General features: G+C 48.2%; 1 protein-coding gene across 1 annotated transcript in view; it reads right to left on the minus strand.

Annotated features, from left to right (window-relative positions):
• Positions 1 to 13740, minus strand: part of HABP2 (hyaluronan binding protein 2) — a 37140-nt gene extending 23400 nt beyond the window's left edge. The window contains exons 1-2 of the mRNA XM_059054846.2: positions 13598 to 13740; positions 119 to 155 (exon numbers count right to left, since the gene is read on the minus strand). Coding sequence (XP_058910829.1) covers positions 119 to 155; positions 13598 to 13666 — 106 coding nt within the window. The 5' untranslated portion in view covers positions 13667 to 13740. The remainder of the gene's footprint in view (positions 1 to 118; positions 156 to 13597) is intronic.
• Between the last annotated feature and the right edge of the window lie 2619 nt (positions 13741 to 16359).

A 16359-nucleotide genomic window follows, 5' to 3' on the forward strand; every position in this document is an offset into this window, starting at 1 on the left:
CACTTCTGAACCACTGGAACCCTGAGGTCACATCCACGCTCGCATGTACAGGCCCCCTTTTCTCCATCCCAGAACCAGCCTGTGGGGCTGGCAGCCCCAGGGGGGTCCACACACTCACCTGGGTCCAGGTCGGTGAGTAAAGACAGGAGGGAGAACTGAAAAACAAAATGACACAGAGCAGAGCCAGGTTGAGTCCTCTGAGCAGGCTGGGTGCTTTCCTGAGCTCCTGCGAGCTGAAAGGAGCCTTCTCGGGGTCAGAGCTAGGGCACAGGAGCACGGGGTACTTTCTGATGGCTGGAGGGGTGGTGTCGTGGATTGGAGAGAGAGGGGGCGGGGCCTATTTGACGATGCTCCGCACTCTTCCGGTGCTGGCTGAGCATCCAAAACATCACTCTTTCTCCCCAGTGTGCAGGTGTAGTCCTTGCACTTGCGTGTTCCCGTGCTGGAACCTGGCCGCCCAGGGACCGACCGTCTTGTCAGTTACAGTGATCAGCATGTATTGTGCACCTCGTCTACCCGACTACACATTGCTGCATTTAACTCTTCTAACAACCCTATGAAGAGGCTCTATTAGCCGGTTTACAGATGAGAAAATTGAGGCTCAGAGGTCACGCAGCTGTGATAGGATTCGGGTTCATGCCCAAGTCTAGTGATCGTCTCAGGTGACAGTTCCTTAAGGTTGGAGATGGACAGATGCTTAAACTCTCCAATGACTTCCCATTGTTCTTGGAGTAAAATGCAAACACCAACTAGGACCTGTAAACCTCCTCCCACACCCCTCTCTCCTGCTGTTCTTTACTAATCTCCAGCCACACCTAGGTTCAAAAGGGCACTAACCAAGCTCTTTCCACCTCAGGGCGTTTGCAATCGCAGTTCCCTCAGCCTAGAAAGCTCTCCACCCCACCCCTCCAATGACCGTCACTGGGTCTCAGCTTAAATGTCATCTTCCCCGACTCCCCTATCAGTAGGACACGCCCCCATTGTTTTGTCTCTGCACCCATTCATTTCCTCCATGGTCCCCATTACAGCTTGTAGTTTTGTATGTTTATTGTCATGTTATCTGTCTCTCACATCTAACTCTGCCCTCACAAGAAAGTCGAGGCTCTTGTCTGTTTCATCACTGATGTGTTTACCCAATATTGAGCATAGTGCTTGGCACATGGCATGCCTCAAAAAGTTTTGCTGAAAAAATAAATAATGATAGGAATAGTGTTTTTTGGTGGTGATGGTAGTGTTTTTTGTTGTTGTTTTTTTTACAATGCAGTACTTACCAGAAAAAGAAAATTTTACTTATTTAATAGCTGGAATATTTTCTTTCACTTACATCAGAGGTCAGCAAACAAAGGTCCTTGAGCCGAACCCAGCAGTTGTGTTTTTGCCAATAAAGTTTGATTGGAACATGGCCACGCCCACCTGCTTACACATTGCCTGTGTCTGCCCTTGTGCTGCAACTGCAGGGCGTTTGCTGACACAGAGAGTGTAGTCCCAAATATCTCCTATCGGGTACTTTACAGACCAAGTTTGCTGACCTCTGACTTGGAAAACAAAAGTTCTATCTCCTGACAGGGAAGTCAGTGTGATGCATCTTCCTTGTACCCAGTCTAGGCAGTTTGGTATAATTGCTTCCTCTACCCTCAGCAGAAGTTTTAATTTTCTGTTTTACGGTAGCCTCCTCAGTCATTTTTGGGTAAAATGGTAAAAAGAAAGAATGCACCCCGATGTGATGTATGGCACAATAGGGCACAACATCAACTTGTAGCATTCTGGACGAGTCATGCTTAGCCTAAATCTACTCATGAGGAACATGACAGGCCCAAACTGTGGGCTTTCGACAAAATAACTAGCCTCGACTCTGCAAGATTGTCAGTGTCATAAAAGGCAAAAAAGATGGGAAGACTGTTCTTTATTAAATGAGGCTAGAGAGACCTGACAACTAAATGCAGTGTGGGTCCTTGATTGGATCCTAGATTTAAAAAAAAAAAAAAAAAAAAGCCCCGAAGGATATTATTGGGACAATTAGGAAACCTGAATATAGACTTATGTTAGTATTGAATTTTTTTTTTTTTTTTTTTTTTTTTTTTTTTTTTTTTTTTTGCGGTACGCGGGCCTCTCACTATTGTGGCCTCTCCCGTTGCGGAGCACAGGCTCCGGATGCACAGTCCCAGCGGCCATAGCTCACGGGCCTAGTCGCTCCGCCACATGTGGGATCTTCCCAGACCGGGGCACGAACCCATGTCCCCTGCATCGGCAGGCGGACTCTCAACCACTGCGCCACCAGGGGAGCCCAGTGTTGAATTTCTTGAGAGTGATCATGGTAGTGTGGTTTTGTAGGAAAATGTCCTTATTCTTAGAAGATGCTGAAATAGGGAGGAAGATGTCTGCAATTTAGGTGCACATGATTCAGCAAACCAACCAACCAACCAACCAAACAAACAAAACAAATGTATATATCGGGTTGGCCAAAAAGTTCGTTTGGGTTTTTCCCCAATGCATAAGAGATCGTGGCAGAAAGCAACTACAGCAAAGGTTCTGTGTTGCATCTATCTGGGTGCAAATTACAAAATAAAAAGTTGTGGGGGAGAAGGTCGTGCAAAGAAAGGGAGAGAAGCCATTTGTTGTCCGGACGGTGCCTATTTAAATGCATCACTATTGCCCTGCCCTGTTTCTGCAGGAAACAGACAAGGGGTGGGGATTTTGTTTGGTGGGGGGTTGGTAGTGGCGGGCGGGGTTGGCAGAAGAAGGTCAGGTTCAGGTCTCAGGGTGTTTCTGGGCCTCGGGTGCTTGAACAGGGAGCAGCTGACATTGCCATCTCTGGGCATGAGTGGCAGGCAGGTGACAGAGAAGAGGCATGAAGGGACCCTGAGGACAAATGTTACCCCTCCTTCAGTCTCACCCTCGTCACAGCCAGTCAGCGCAGCCTTGGTCCCGGTCCTTTGCCTGCCTCATCCTCCCTCCATAAAGCTTGTGTGGAGGTCAGGGCCCGTCTCTCTCTACCTGTCTTCATCCAGCCCTTCAGGACCTGAGCCGGGGCGAGAGCCCCAAATCTGAGCTGGAAACTGGAGCTTGAGGGAGAGTCAGGTGCTGCGCTGCCCACAGCCAGCAGGTGGCAGACGTGCCCTTCCCAGGAGTTGGAGCTGGAGCTGGGGCTCAGACGGAAAGCAAACAAAAAGAAAGCAGGACCTTCCTGGCCTGGGGGCACCTTCAGATCCCAAGGGCTCTCAGGGGGTCTGAGGCAGCTGCCGCCCAGCTGTGCAGCCTGGGCTGCATGTCAGGGTGTCCCAGGGGTCCGAAGCAGACCCACTCATTTTGTGGATCACTGGATCCACCCTCAGAAAGAGGCTGTGGTGAAATGTGGACCCCGGCAGCCCAAACACCAGGCTGGATATTGGGGGACAAAACCGGAAAGGCTAGGACAATAGCCAGTGATTTATGCCGTATTACCTGGATCCTGAAACTAACCTGGATGATGGCGGGGTGCTGAGGGGAATAGATAAACACTATATTCGCCTCCTTTCATCCCATTATTCCAATTCCATTTTTTCAAAAGAGACAGGGAAATAAGAACTCCTATGCCTGGGATTTGCAAATCTAAAGAGGAAGGTCATCGATGCAAAAAAAGCAGGAAGAGGAGCAGGAGGGGACAGCTATGATCTCAGCTCACATTTATTAAGACCTGACAGTTGCCAAGGACTGTGCTAAATGATTTATGTGCATTTTGTCTCTTTTATTGCACAGAATCCTTGATAATGGAAGTACTATAATTATGTCCATTTTAGAGGTGAGAAAACATGTTTGCAGAGATTAAGTTGCCCAGAATAACTCAGCTAGTAAATGATAGAGCCAGGCCAGAAAAGAGCCAGTCTAACACCAGAGCCATTGCTGTGAGGGATGAGGGACCCACAGCCTGCAAACATGGCGTTGAAAAGATGGAGAAGGAAGTGGCAGAGCTACTTAACCCTAAGAGAAGCAGGGCATTGAGCCCGGTGAAGGGTTTGGGTCCTTATGCTTGGAAACCTTTGGGAAGATCTTGTCCAGAGTTGCCCGGGCCTGGCAGACACAGAGAGGGCCACTAGGTCCCATGGACATCTGGGGAAGGGACAAAAGTCATCTGCAGCCTCAGCCAGTCCACTGTGACAAACACATCTCAGCAAACATCTTCACCCAGATCAAAAGGCACACAAGCCACTGCCTGCTTCTTCCACCACATTTATTCCCAGTCTCACCAGGGATGAGTGGTCACAACTGCCTCAGCTCCTCTTAGAGGGCTGGGAATAGCTGCTTCCTGCACATGGAAAGGTGGCTGCTTTGCAGTAGATTCAGAGAGACCTCTCTAGATCCAGGTGCTGGTGCATCTACAATTGGGCTTTCACAATGGACCCGCGGCTCAGGACTTTGGCCTTCCCCAGTTAGAAGCAAATTATCAGCAATGTTAATATCCCACCCCCCCAGCCCAGTCACCAGGGAGCATGTCTCATGATCTGGTGTCTTCTAGGCTCAAGGTGGTTGGTGGGGAAGGCAGGGAGGGGCAGAGAGAAGGATCCTGCTTCGGAGTCTTACTGATTTACAGTGTAATCTCCTTGAGGGTGGAGGGAGTTGAGGTCTAATCTCTTCTGTCCTATCTTTAATCTAGTAATTATTTCAACTCAGCTTCTTCCTCTACCTTTCACAATTCTAGACCTTCTTGAAAACAAAACAAAAAGGCAGAGGCTAAAAGTCTGCCTTGATGGGTTCTAGGACTTAACTGATAGGAAATATTCTCAGAGGACTGGGAAGCATAGATGGGAGAAGTGGGGCTAGAAGTTTGACTTCGAATGAACCAATAGCAGAAAAATCTTTCACCTGGTAAGTAAGAGATTGGGACTCAAATTCCAGCCATCTCTTTCTCTGCAGTTATTCTACCATGACCGGGTGGTAAACCAGATGTCATGCACACCAGGAAAAGATTTGCATTGCTCCTAAAGGTAGCTGGGGAGGAGAGAACTCTGCACTGTGGCCAGGTGAGGGTGAGGCTGCTGGGCTGGAAGGCAAGCCAGGGACAGGAGTGCACAGCTCAGCAGGGCCAGTCCCCACTGCTGGACACAGAGCTCAAGGTTAGGGTGAGAGGCGGAGGGGACAGAGGACAGGGATTGCCAGTATCCCAGGCACCATCCTAACTGCTGCCTCACAACGTCCTCCCACTCTGGCCCCTCCTGCAAAAAGCTACGTCATGAGACGAACAACTGTGCAAAGCCTCAGTCATTTTTTTTTTTAATAGTAAAATATATACTACATGATATTTTTCATTTTAACCATTTTTAAGTATACCATTCAGTGGCGTTAATTACATTCACAATGTTATGTAACCATGACCACTGTCTATAGCCAAAATTTTTCATCATCCCCAAGGGAAACTCTGTACCTATTAAACAATGACTCTCTTCCTTCTTCTTCCAAGCCCACAGTGAGCTCTATTCCACTTGGTCTCTGTGAATTTGCCTCTTCCAGGTACCTAATATAAGTGGAGTCATACATTATGTGTCCTTCTGTGACTGGCTTTATTTCACTATGAATAATGTTTTCAAGGTTTGTCCATCTTGTAGCATATCTCAAAAATGTGTTCCCGGGCTTCCCTGGTGGCGCAGTGGTTGAGAATCCGCCTGCCGATGCAGGAGACACGGGTTCGTGCCCCGGTCCGGGAAGATCCCACGTGCCGCGGAGCAACTAAGCCCGTGAGCCATGGCCGCTAGGCCTGCGCGTCCGGAGCCTGTGCTCCGCAACGGGAGAGGCCACAACAGTGAGAGGCCCGCATACCGCAAAAAAAAAAAAAAAAAAAAAAATGTGTTCCTTTTGATGGCTAAATAGTATTCCATTATATATCACAATCTGTTTATCCATTCATCTGTTGGTGGATACTTGGGTTGTTTCTATCTTTGGGCTATATGAATCAGACTGCTATGAACATTGATGTACAGATATCTGTACAACCAGATTCCCTGGTTTCCATTCTTTGGGGCCAGTACCAGAAGTAGAATTGCTGGGTCATATGGTAATACTGTGTTTAACTTTGTAAGAAACCACCATACTGTTTTCCACAGTGGCTACACCATTTTACATTCCCACCAGCAACAAATGAGGGCTCTGATCTTTTCCACATCCTCACCAATGCTTGTTATTTTCCATTTTTAAAAGGTTCTAGGGGCTTCCCTGGTGGCGCAGTGGTTGAGAGTCTGCCTGCCGATGCAGGGGACGCGGGTTCGTGCCCCGGTCTGGGAAGATCCCACGTGCCGCGGAGCGGCTGGGCCCGTGAGCCATGGCCGCTGAGCCTGCCCGTCCCGAGCCTGTGCTCCGCAACGGGAGAGGCCACGAGTGAGAGAGGCCCGCGTACCACAAAAAAAAAAAAAAAAAAAAGGTTCTAGGCATCCTAACAGGTATGAAGTGGGGCCACTCAGTGCTTTGTAGTTACAAGAAATCTCATCCTTGCTTTAGCACACAAGCTGGGCCCCGCTGGCCCAGGATCGGCAGCTTCACCGTGGCTTTGCTTTTATCTGAAGTCCAGGGTGAGGAGAGATGGCTCTAATAGGGAAATTCCGAGGCCAAAGGAGAAGAGGCACCAGCCAGTGGTCCCCGTGGGTGGTGTCCGTCCTGAGGGCCTGGATGAAGCCGTGCACGGGGCCACAGCGATGAGCCAGCAGGCACCGTGAAGAGGAGCTGGCCGAGACCCTTTATATGCAAAGGCGGAAGCTCAGGCCCAACAGGGTGACGCGGCTCCCGTAAGGACGTCAGTGGATTGGGCCAGGGAGGAGTTCAAGGCCGGGTCGCCTCACTGTGAGGCTGATCACCTGCTCCTGCCTCAGAGCCACCTGTACAGACCTCTGCACAGTGAACTGGAGGCTGGACTGCAGCTTCGTGCGGCGAGCAGGGCTGGGGCAGGGCAAAGAGGACAGTCCCCTCTGTAGACCCTAGGGATTTCCATTTTTATCTGGGGAGCTTTTGATAAGAATTCAGATCCCTGGGCCCCACTTGCAGGGTTGCGCTTCCGTGGGCCTGGAGTGGGCCCAGAACAAGCATTTTCAATCAGCCCCCAGCTCACTCTGTCGGCCACTTCGATTTTACCTCTCTCAGGCCTGAGGCTCCTGGCCAAGGAGAGAGGTGAGTCTACCTTTGCTCCCGTGCAAATTGTTGAATCTCTTTGTGCCTCGTTTCCCCAGTGATAAAGGAAAGAATTCCCTCACCCAACCCGATGTTTGATTCAGGGGGATTTGTCTGCTCGGGGAGAGCACAGCATTTGCAGTGAGTTACTCTTCAGATAAGCACTTAGTGAGAAATGTACGAACGGCTCATCCCAGGACTTGTGGGGAGGGAGCTGAAGGATTGGTGGTGAGACCATCCAGGATAAGGAGACTGGATAAAAACAAACGCTCACAGGGAGATCACCTCTGTGCTTTGTGACCACCTAGAGGGGTGGGATAGGGAGGGTGGGAGGGAGGGTGACGCAAGAGGGAAGAGATATGGGAACATATGTATATGTATAACTGATTCACTTTGTTGTAAAGGAGAAACTAACACACTATTGTAAAACAGTTATACTCCAATAAAGATGTTAAAAAAAAAAAAAAAAACGCTCATTTCTGGATGTGATCATGCACTTTGGAACCCTTTGAAAAGGGAGGTGTACAAAAAAAAAAAAAAAAAACACAGAAGAGCCGGTGGGGGTGGAGTCTGAGGCCCACCACATGGGCACAAGCCCCATATTCACCTCCTTGGCCAGTCGGTTCTCAGGAAAAGCCCGGGGGTTCTCAGGAAAGTCACTTCCCATTGATGGGAACCAACTCCACCCCTGAAGCTGTCTTTACTTCTGTGCTTTCTCTGTTGTGGGACATGAACTGCTGCTGGTACCCAAGCTGATTTGGGTGGTGCCTGGCCAGGGAGAGACATCACATCAAAACACAGCGTGAGAGAGTCATTCCCTTCTCGGTTTTACTGTCATCTCTTCCAATCGCATCACAAAGACAGACTGGGGTGGCACTGGTAAGTCCCTCCCCTCTGCCTCTTGCTAGCGTTCCCTCCTAACAAGGAGAAAGCAGGCGTCAGCTCTGCGTTTTAGCGTGACAGCTGCAGCCAGTTAGAATTCAGGGGCATTATTTCATTTTCTTTGATTTTCCCATTTATAGTAGTGATGGTTTCCTTTAAAAATGTATCTGTCTAGGTAGACAGAAAGTGAGTCTGTTCAACAAAAGTATTATTAAGAAACTAGTCTGGGCTTTGGCAGAATTTCTGAAGATGGATTCATTCATGACTAAAGTTTTGAAAGCACTGAGCTAATGAGTTAGCCATCGAGCAAGAACTTGATCCTTCTGGTGTTGGAAAGAAAAGCTTCAGGGATTGTTGAAGGAGCCTCCAGATGGGAGTGGCTTTTCCTCCTGCCTGAAACTGGAGTCTGAGGTCACTGTCCCTCTGGACACCTTCCATTCCACATTGAAAGTCCCAGTCGTTTTGGGGTAGCGCCTGGCATGGCAACCTCTTACACAGTGGTTATGAGCACAGAACTGGCATCAGGCAGACCTGGGTTTGAATCCCAGCTCTGTAACCTCGCAGCGGGGGCCATTTGCACAGATCACTTAATTTCTGTAAAGCTTAGTTTCTTATCTGTAAAATGAGGATAACAGTGGTCCTTAACTCATAGGGCTGCTGGGAAGCTTTACATGAGATAATAAACATAAAACACACAATACCTGACATATGGTAAAGACTTGATAAACTTAATAAATACTTGCTGCTATGATTATGATTATGATAATTAGCCACTGTGGTCAATGAGTTTGAATTTTTTTTTTTTCAAATTATTAAGTGATTGAGGGGAGCTCACTCAGCACCAACTCTTCCTCGAATTTGTTCATCAGGTCACAAGCACGTCACACCAACCCCCTCCCCTCATTTTTCCTGGGATCTTTGCCAAGTCCTAAGCCAGGAAAACTTGTTATATTAATTATGAAGAAAAAGCATGTTTTATTTAAAATCCCGGCTGCCGAATATTCTGCCATGCTGTTTCTCTGTGACAGCAGAATTGCTTTTGCATTTAGGAAACTCTAATGAATTGAAAATATAAATATATCTGGGCCTACATACACACGCGATTTCCTGCGACCTGATTTCCCTAAATACCAGTGTACACTGCCAAAGCTAATGAGATGGACTTGTGCTTAGGATCAGGTTTTTAAAAAAAATCTATAAGGGGCTTCCCTGGTGGTGCAGTGGTTAAGAATCCGCCTGCCAATGCAGGGGACGCGGGTTCGAGCCCTGGTCCGGGAAGATCCCACATGCTGCGGAGCGGCTGGGCCCGTGTGCCACAACTACTGAGCCTGTGCGTCTGGAGCCTGTGCTCCGCAACAAGAGAGGCCGCGACAGTGAGAGGCCCACGCACCGCGATGAAGAGTGGCCCCCACTCGCCGCAACTAGAGAAAGCCCTCACACAGAAACGAAGACCCAACGCAGCAAAAATAAATAAATAAATAAATAAATATTTAAAAAAAATCTCTAAGAACATGCAGTGCAACTCAGTCCCTCTCTTTTCCGTAAGACTCTGAATGGGTTACAGCAAGAGGAAGTGATGTCTCCTAGGCCTGAGACTCTGACATTCCGGACCATTGACGCTTTGAAAAAGGTGGTTCGTGTTATCCCATCCAAGGCCTTGTTGGGTCCTGGGGGCCGGGTAGATTTGGATGCTTGAATTAATCAGACACTGAGCCCTGTTACCTGACCATCCAACATTGGCTCTAATACCTCAGCATCCACAGTGTTTCTAAACAATAACCAGACAAGCAGGCTCTCTCTCCATTTCTTTCTCCTTTTGCCTCTCTCTTTCCAAGGTAGAATGAGGTAGATAATGTACACCGATCAAGTGGAGAGGGTGTCAAAAAGAGAGAGTGCTGGGGCCTGTGGGATCTGGGAGGCTTCAGCTTCTAATATCAGAAGCAGGACTTCCTTCTCCCCTTGGTGCCGTGCAAGGATTGGAGCCTGTGTTACTAGAATGCCTGATTTTCAAGAAAAGCTGGGGATCTGTATTGTTATGTGAAATGTTCTGATTCTCAGATGTCACCAAGCAATTGAAAGGATATGAAAATACTCTTCAGGCTGAACTTCTACCCACCAAATAAAACTTGGGCTGTGAGCAGGATGTACCCCAAGCTGCCAAGCCTCTGGTCTGTGCAGACATTTCTGTGACTCTCTATCTGGGAGGATTCTGGAGTTCTAGAGTTCCTGGACTCTCATCTCTAAACTCTAGGGTTTAAAAAGCTTAGAAATGGGAATAAACATGCATTTTTTTTTTTTTTTTTTTTTTTTTTTTTGTGATATGCGGGCCTCTCACTGTTGTGGCCTCTCCCATTGTGGAGCACAGGCTCCGGACGCGCAGGCTCAGCGGCCATGGCTCACGGGCTTAGTCGCTCCGCGGCATGTGGGATCCTCCCGGACCGGGGCACGAACCCGTGTCCCCTGCATCGGCAGGCGGACTCCCAACCACTGCGCCACCAGGGAAGCCCAAACATGCATTTTAATTGTAAGGCCTGCTGTTGCGGATGGGCTGAGATAAGCAGGGCAGGCCCGACAAGCTTGTCCTCTGGCTTATGACCCTAGAAGAGGTCAAATTACATCATGGCTGAGGCCAGTGGCACCGCAAATCACCCTAAGAACCACAGCAAGAAGAGATGTCTAAGTCCTGGGGACGGGGCACATACAGTTGAGCGGGCGTCCTGTGATGGGAGAGGAATTGGACAGAGCTGGGTCTCTGTCCTGGCTGGGAAGTTAGTTCAACATCTTTGGGTTTGTTTCTCCTTCAAAAAATGGGAATAACAGTACAAGACTGTGCTGGGGACAGGTGTTCAAAACTGACAGGTAAGGAAAAACAATTCCAGACCAGACCAGGAAGGCACTAAGGATTCCCTGGAATCCATGGCAACTATCCTTGACTCTGCACCTTTCTTGGATCATGGATATCTGAATAAAAACCTAAGTTAAAGATGAGCCTACAGAGAAGTCTTCATAATTTTTGTTGCATGATCTGAACTCGTGGGAGGGTCTCCGGGCATCTTCCCAATGGGCAGAAATCAGAGACCCTTTGCTTGAAAGTTTCAGAGGCACATGGAGTCTGTTACGCTCCACCCAGCAAAGAGGTCCCTGGTCTAAGAGCCTCCCATCCCTACAGCAAGGACCATGCCCTGAAGCTATATGGACCAAAGAAATCTCATCCTCAGCCAGGGCCCCAGGCAAAAGACCTTATCCAGACAGCTGGACACCAGCCATAGTCTAGGACTCAACTCTGCCACCTCCCAGCTTTGTGACTTGAGGACACGTTACCCGGCTCCTGATCTGTGAACTGAGATCAATAGCAGTACCTATTTCTTTTTTTTTTTTTTGTGGTACGCGGGCCTCTCACTGCTGTGGCCTCTCCCGTTGCGGATCACAGGCTCCGGACGCGCAGGTTCAGCGGCCATGGCTCACGGGCCCAGCCGGTCCGCGGCACGTGGGATCTTCCCTGACCGGGGCACGAACCCGTGTCCCCTGCATCAGCAGGCGGATTCTCAACCACTGCGCCACCAGGGAAGCCCAGCAGTACCTATTTCTTAGGGTCCTTCTGGAGGACCCAAAGACCAATGCATCAAAAGCGCAGAGCCTGGCACACAGGATTCTTCATTAAATGGTAGCAGTTGGTTATTATATTTAGCTACATGGGGCAGGAGAGGCCACCCTGTCCATCGGGCTATGTGGCTCCTTCCTTCCTGGTGACGCCTCAGACTCTCTAGACATCTGAGTGAGTTGGCCACTCACTGGCCTATGGGACACAAGCTGCCCTCCCGACCACCTGTCAGGCACATATCTGGAGTAAGAAAACATTCCAAAGCCCTGAATCCCCTCTTTGGAATTGACTAATCTCATTGCCTAAAGGCTATCTCTCGTATTTTCTCTTTTATCCATTATTGACTTATATTTTCATCGCTAACCCTAAAAATTCACTGGGGCTTGCAAAAAAGGGATTTGGGGGGAGCATTATCTTTTGGTGAATTTCAAACAGACTGCATCCATTCTCTTCCTCGCCTGCAAACTTTAGGATCTAATTCTTTCTGACCGGTACTTTCTCCGGGGCCCCTTGTGAACACCTGATAGTTTCCATCACTTTTCTCTAGACTTGCGGTATTTCTGCAGGATCTTGGCCCCAGACATCCAACAACCATCAGTGATGTAGGGGGTTTGATAACCGGTCATTGTAGCCACACACACACACACACACACACACACACACACACACACACACACACCCCATCACTGGAAAAGAAAACTCTTCCAGAGGTGAGTCGTTGGCAGCTTAATATTGAACTAAGGTAGATGTCTGAGTACAGTTTACCAAAAGGGGAGGAGAAGCTGTTGTTTTTAAAGCGTGCTAATCGGAAAACCTGGAATTGAATCTGCTGCCTGCAGGAAAATCTCTATGGAGTGAAATGGGAAATAAGATGCAAAGGTATTTAATGAGATAAATAGGTTATGACTGTTATTTCAGTTCTCACCCCTTTCTTGCTCTCTATTCAAACCCCCTCCACTCCAACAAAGGGGCGCAGTCTCTGATTTTTATAGAGAACTCGTATTCCCTTTGGAAATCTCAAGGGAAAAGAGCTAACATTTACTGAAAGCCACTTACATTGCCCCATTTAATCGGTCTCGACCCTCCCCAAATCTGGGGGAGATTATCGCTAGGTTTGCAGTCGAGGAAGCCGAGGCTCACAGAGATGATGTTCCTTGTTCCTTGTCCTGCAGCTAGAAGGCGGCAAAGCTGAGGTTCAAACCCTGGCTCTCAAGACCACACTCGTGCCTCCAACCCATCCAAGAGGTGCGGTGTCTGGTGAAGGCCCTCTCTCACATGTCCACAGAGACCCAGCTGACACTCCTGGACCACAACGGCACACAGCAGGAGCCGACACCTCCGCAGCTCACCTGCTCCCAAATATCTTGAGTCCCCCGTGTGAGAACCCCTGGTGTCCATTTCCTTCCATTCTCACCATGACCTCCCTGGGGCCCCTGCTCCTCTCTGCCCCGTTCACCACAGCCATGGTTACAGGGTGATGGGAGAAAAAGTGCTGCCCACAAAGCTTCTCTCCAAATCCAATCCATCTAAGTAAACCTGTTGCCAGCAGGATTCTCCTCTAGAGCCAAAGCACAGGGCTTCTTACCCTAGCGTCACCTGAAATAGCTGGAGAACATGGTATGTGTGTTGGCGTGTACGGAGAGAGACTTTGTAGCTTTCAGCAGCTTCCCAGAGGGATCTCTGAGACCCATGCCAGATCACAACACACTGCCTTAGCAGATTTTCTTGCTCTGATCTCCTTAGTTGGAAGGTGTTCATGGAGACTCTGCTCCAAGAGGGCTCAAGTCAATTGCATGGCTTCCTGGAACTGGCCCCTTAACAGCAACCAGCATGACAGGCCTGCATTAGCGCTTGAAATCAGGACATATTCGACCTGGCAACACCAGCCTTTCACAACTGAAGTTTCTCATCACTCCTGGCCCAGCTGGTTTGGTCCTCCTAATAACCGCAGTCTCTCAACTACAGATATTTGAAAAGAACACTTACCCCGAAGGCTGTCTTTCCCGCCAGAAACATTAACAGCAGAACATGGAGATCAGACATTCTGGCAAACATCTTTGTAGTTTAAGAACTCTTGTTTTGCTCTAAAAACAATTTCTTTTGTTGTCTATTCCTTTGGGGGGGAAAGTGTCAGTCTCCAAGGATTCAGGAACAAATGAAGAGGATGCAAATTATTAACTAGGCATCAAATACTGTTTAATGTTTAATGTTTTGCAAACCAACTATCTTGATTAAACAAATGGTAACTTTGGGGCTGGGCTGAGTCATGGGGGAGGTTTCTTTTCTGGAGAGAAAGCAGCAAAGTGGCCCTGGCTCCTGGGGTTGGGGGTGAGGGGGTAGCTGCTGAGTGTTCAGCACAGAAGGCCCGATGGTGCACGAGCATCCCAGCCATAGGGTGAGAGCCCTAATAGGGTGAAACTCCTGCCACAGGCCTCTGACATTGCTGATTTGAACAGAATGTTAATAGAGTTCGGATTCACCGAATCTCACACAGAATTAAGGCATGGATGGGCTCCTAATAACATCACGCTTTATATTCATGAAAAATAAATTAAAGGATGCAAAACTGCTATTGACAAACATTGATTCTGGGCCCTTTGAAGCATTGCCCATGGTTGCTTCTGGCTTCAAAAGTTTTCTTTTAAATTTCATTACATAAGGTTTTAACTTTTTAATTAGTTGTTGTTGTTTTTTCCTTTCATTGGAGTCTTTCTTTGATCAAGAGGGGAAAAAACTCACGGTGCTCCTATTTGGGGCCAGTTGTTTCCTACGTTCCTTTTATAGCTGCACTGGTTACAGGTAGCACTATGTAGAGCAACAGTTACCCACGAAGCGTGGGTGTTCGTGGATACAGCTGGTCTCTTTAATAGGCATCACCGTGAGCTCCTGTAAACACCTCACTGCCCACAATAATCTATGCAAGGGCTCCAGGAATCCTCTCACCTGAGTCCTAAATCCTGAGTTCTGAAACCCTGCTGCCGACTGAGGTGGGTGTCCACCTGGGCCTCCTGTCCACCCATTTGCCATCCCTACTTGGCACGTGTACTTGGACTCCTCAGTGGCTGCTTCTACCTTCGGAGGCCAGGTTGCTGGTCATGGAGGGCCCCAAAGGTACCAGCCCGGGAGAAGGCCAAAGTCAGTGCCCCAGCCACCAGAGAGACAACTCTTGAAGGACAAACCAAGTCCTGCCCCTTTACCTCCTAAATTACCCCCAATTTTGCCCTTTGTTCTCCTTTTTTTTTTTTTTTTTTTTTGTCTCCACCCTCATTTAGGCAGCCATCAACTCACTCCTGGTCAAAATCCATCTGATCCCTATAATACATGCACACTTTTCCGGAAGAGATCTTCTCTAACCTTCCTCTATTCTTCCCCTTATCCTTATTCCACCCCTAACTCTGTTCCTAACTCTAACCCTGATCACTCTTTAGCAAGTTCATTTAGATAGCCACCTACTTAATCCATCTTTCGGATTTCAACCCAAACATTACTTCCTCAGAAGCCCTGCGTGAGTTTTTCCTTCATGGCACTTATCAGGGTCATAATTACATACCTGTATAGCTCTTCCATTAATATTTGTTTCCCCACTGCCCCCAATGGACCGAAAGCTCATGAGGTCGGCACTCTGTTTTGCTCACCGTTGAATTCCTGGCAGGGATGCCTGGCACATGCCTGGCTCATGATAGGTGTTCAATAAATACATCATCAATGAATGAGCAAAGGAATACCCACTCTTACAGTGATAGTTGGATACTTTGTAACCTGGGCACCTTAGATAGCATGGCCAACTCAGTGTGAAAAGGAAAACTGGGTATGGAAAGCTAAAGTATTTGTGCACTTGTAATCTCCCTTCGATGTGTTCATGAACACTGCATGAATATTGACTGATTATCCACTGATGATCTGCTGCGAGCCTGGCATTGGCAACCCCAGGATAGAGGAGGTGGACGTGAACTTGGCTCTTAAGGAACATGCATTCTGGTCGAGGGGGAGTTAGGCGGACCATGAAAGAGTAAAGAAGTTAATTTTAGTGAGTGATAAGTCTGAAAAAGAATGAAGCAAGGTGATGGAACAGAAACCCTTGTAAGTGGGAGGCTTCCGTAGACTGGGAGGTGGCGAAGGTGGGGAGAGTGGCTAAGTGGGTCCTTGGTGGGGCGTTGACACCATTGCTGGTTATCTGGTCATAGAGCAAGGGTCAAAGAGGCAGTGTGCGCCAAGAGGTTGCTATTTTCCAGGTTCAAAGCTGGAGCCCTCATAGCATCGGCTCAGGCTGTAAAAAGTGGAAAGGGAAATTCCAGGCAAGTCAAATCACTGAATCACCCATGTGACTTAAGCATCTCTTTTAGCTTCCACAGCCTTGTGTGAACGAGTGACTGTCTAACTTTGTGGAGAGATTCCCAGAAAACAAACCAGAAGCTCTTCTTCCTGTGTGAACAGGAAGTGACCCTGTGAGTTTGTTGTTCTCCTTTAGAATCCGGATTCATTTCCCTGACATGTAATCTTCCCTTTATCTCTAGCAAAAAGTGAACAATCGTGCTCTTTGTGCAGTAGCCACAGGCCTCTCACATATTGTCTTATGTCCCTAAAGTTTTATTATCATGACAATGTGCAATTGAATAAACCTCTGCACGTAGAGAAAAGAGAGAATTCTCTAAAAGATGCTTAATCCTTTTAATTTGGAAGGACAAAAGACTAGTTTATCATGTGATATGGTTTTATCTGGGGAGTTGGAACAAACCTACCTGGGATCT

Source organism: Kogia breviceps, chromosome 2, assembly GCF_026419965.1.
Source record: "Kogia breviceps isolate mKogBre1 chromosome 2, mKogBre1 haplotype 1, whole genome shotgun sequence".
Classification (NCBI taxonomy): Eukaryota; Metazoa; Chordata; class Mammalia; order Artiodactyla; family Physeteridae; genus Kogia; species Kogia breviceps.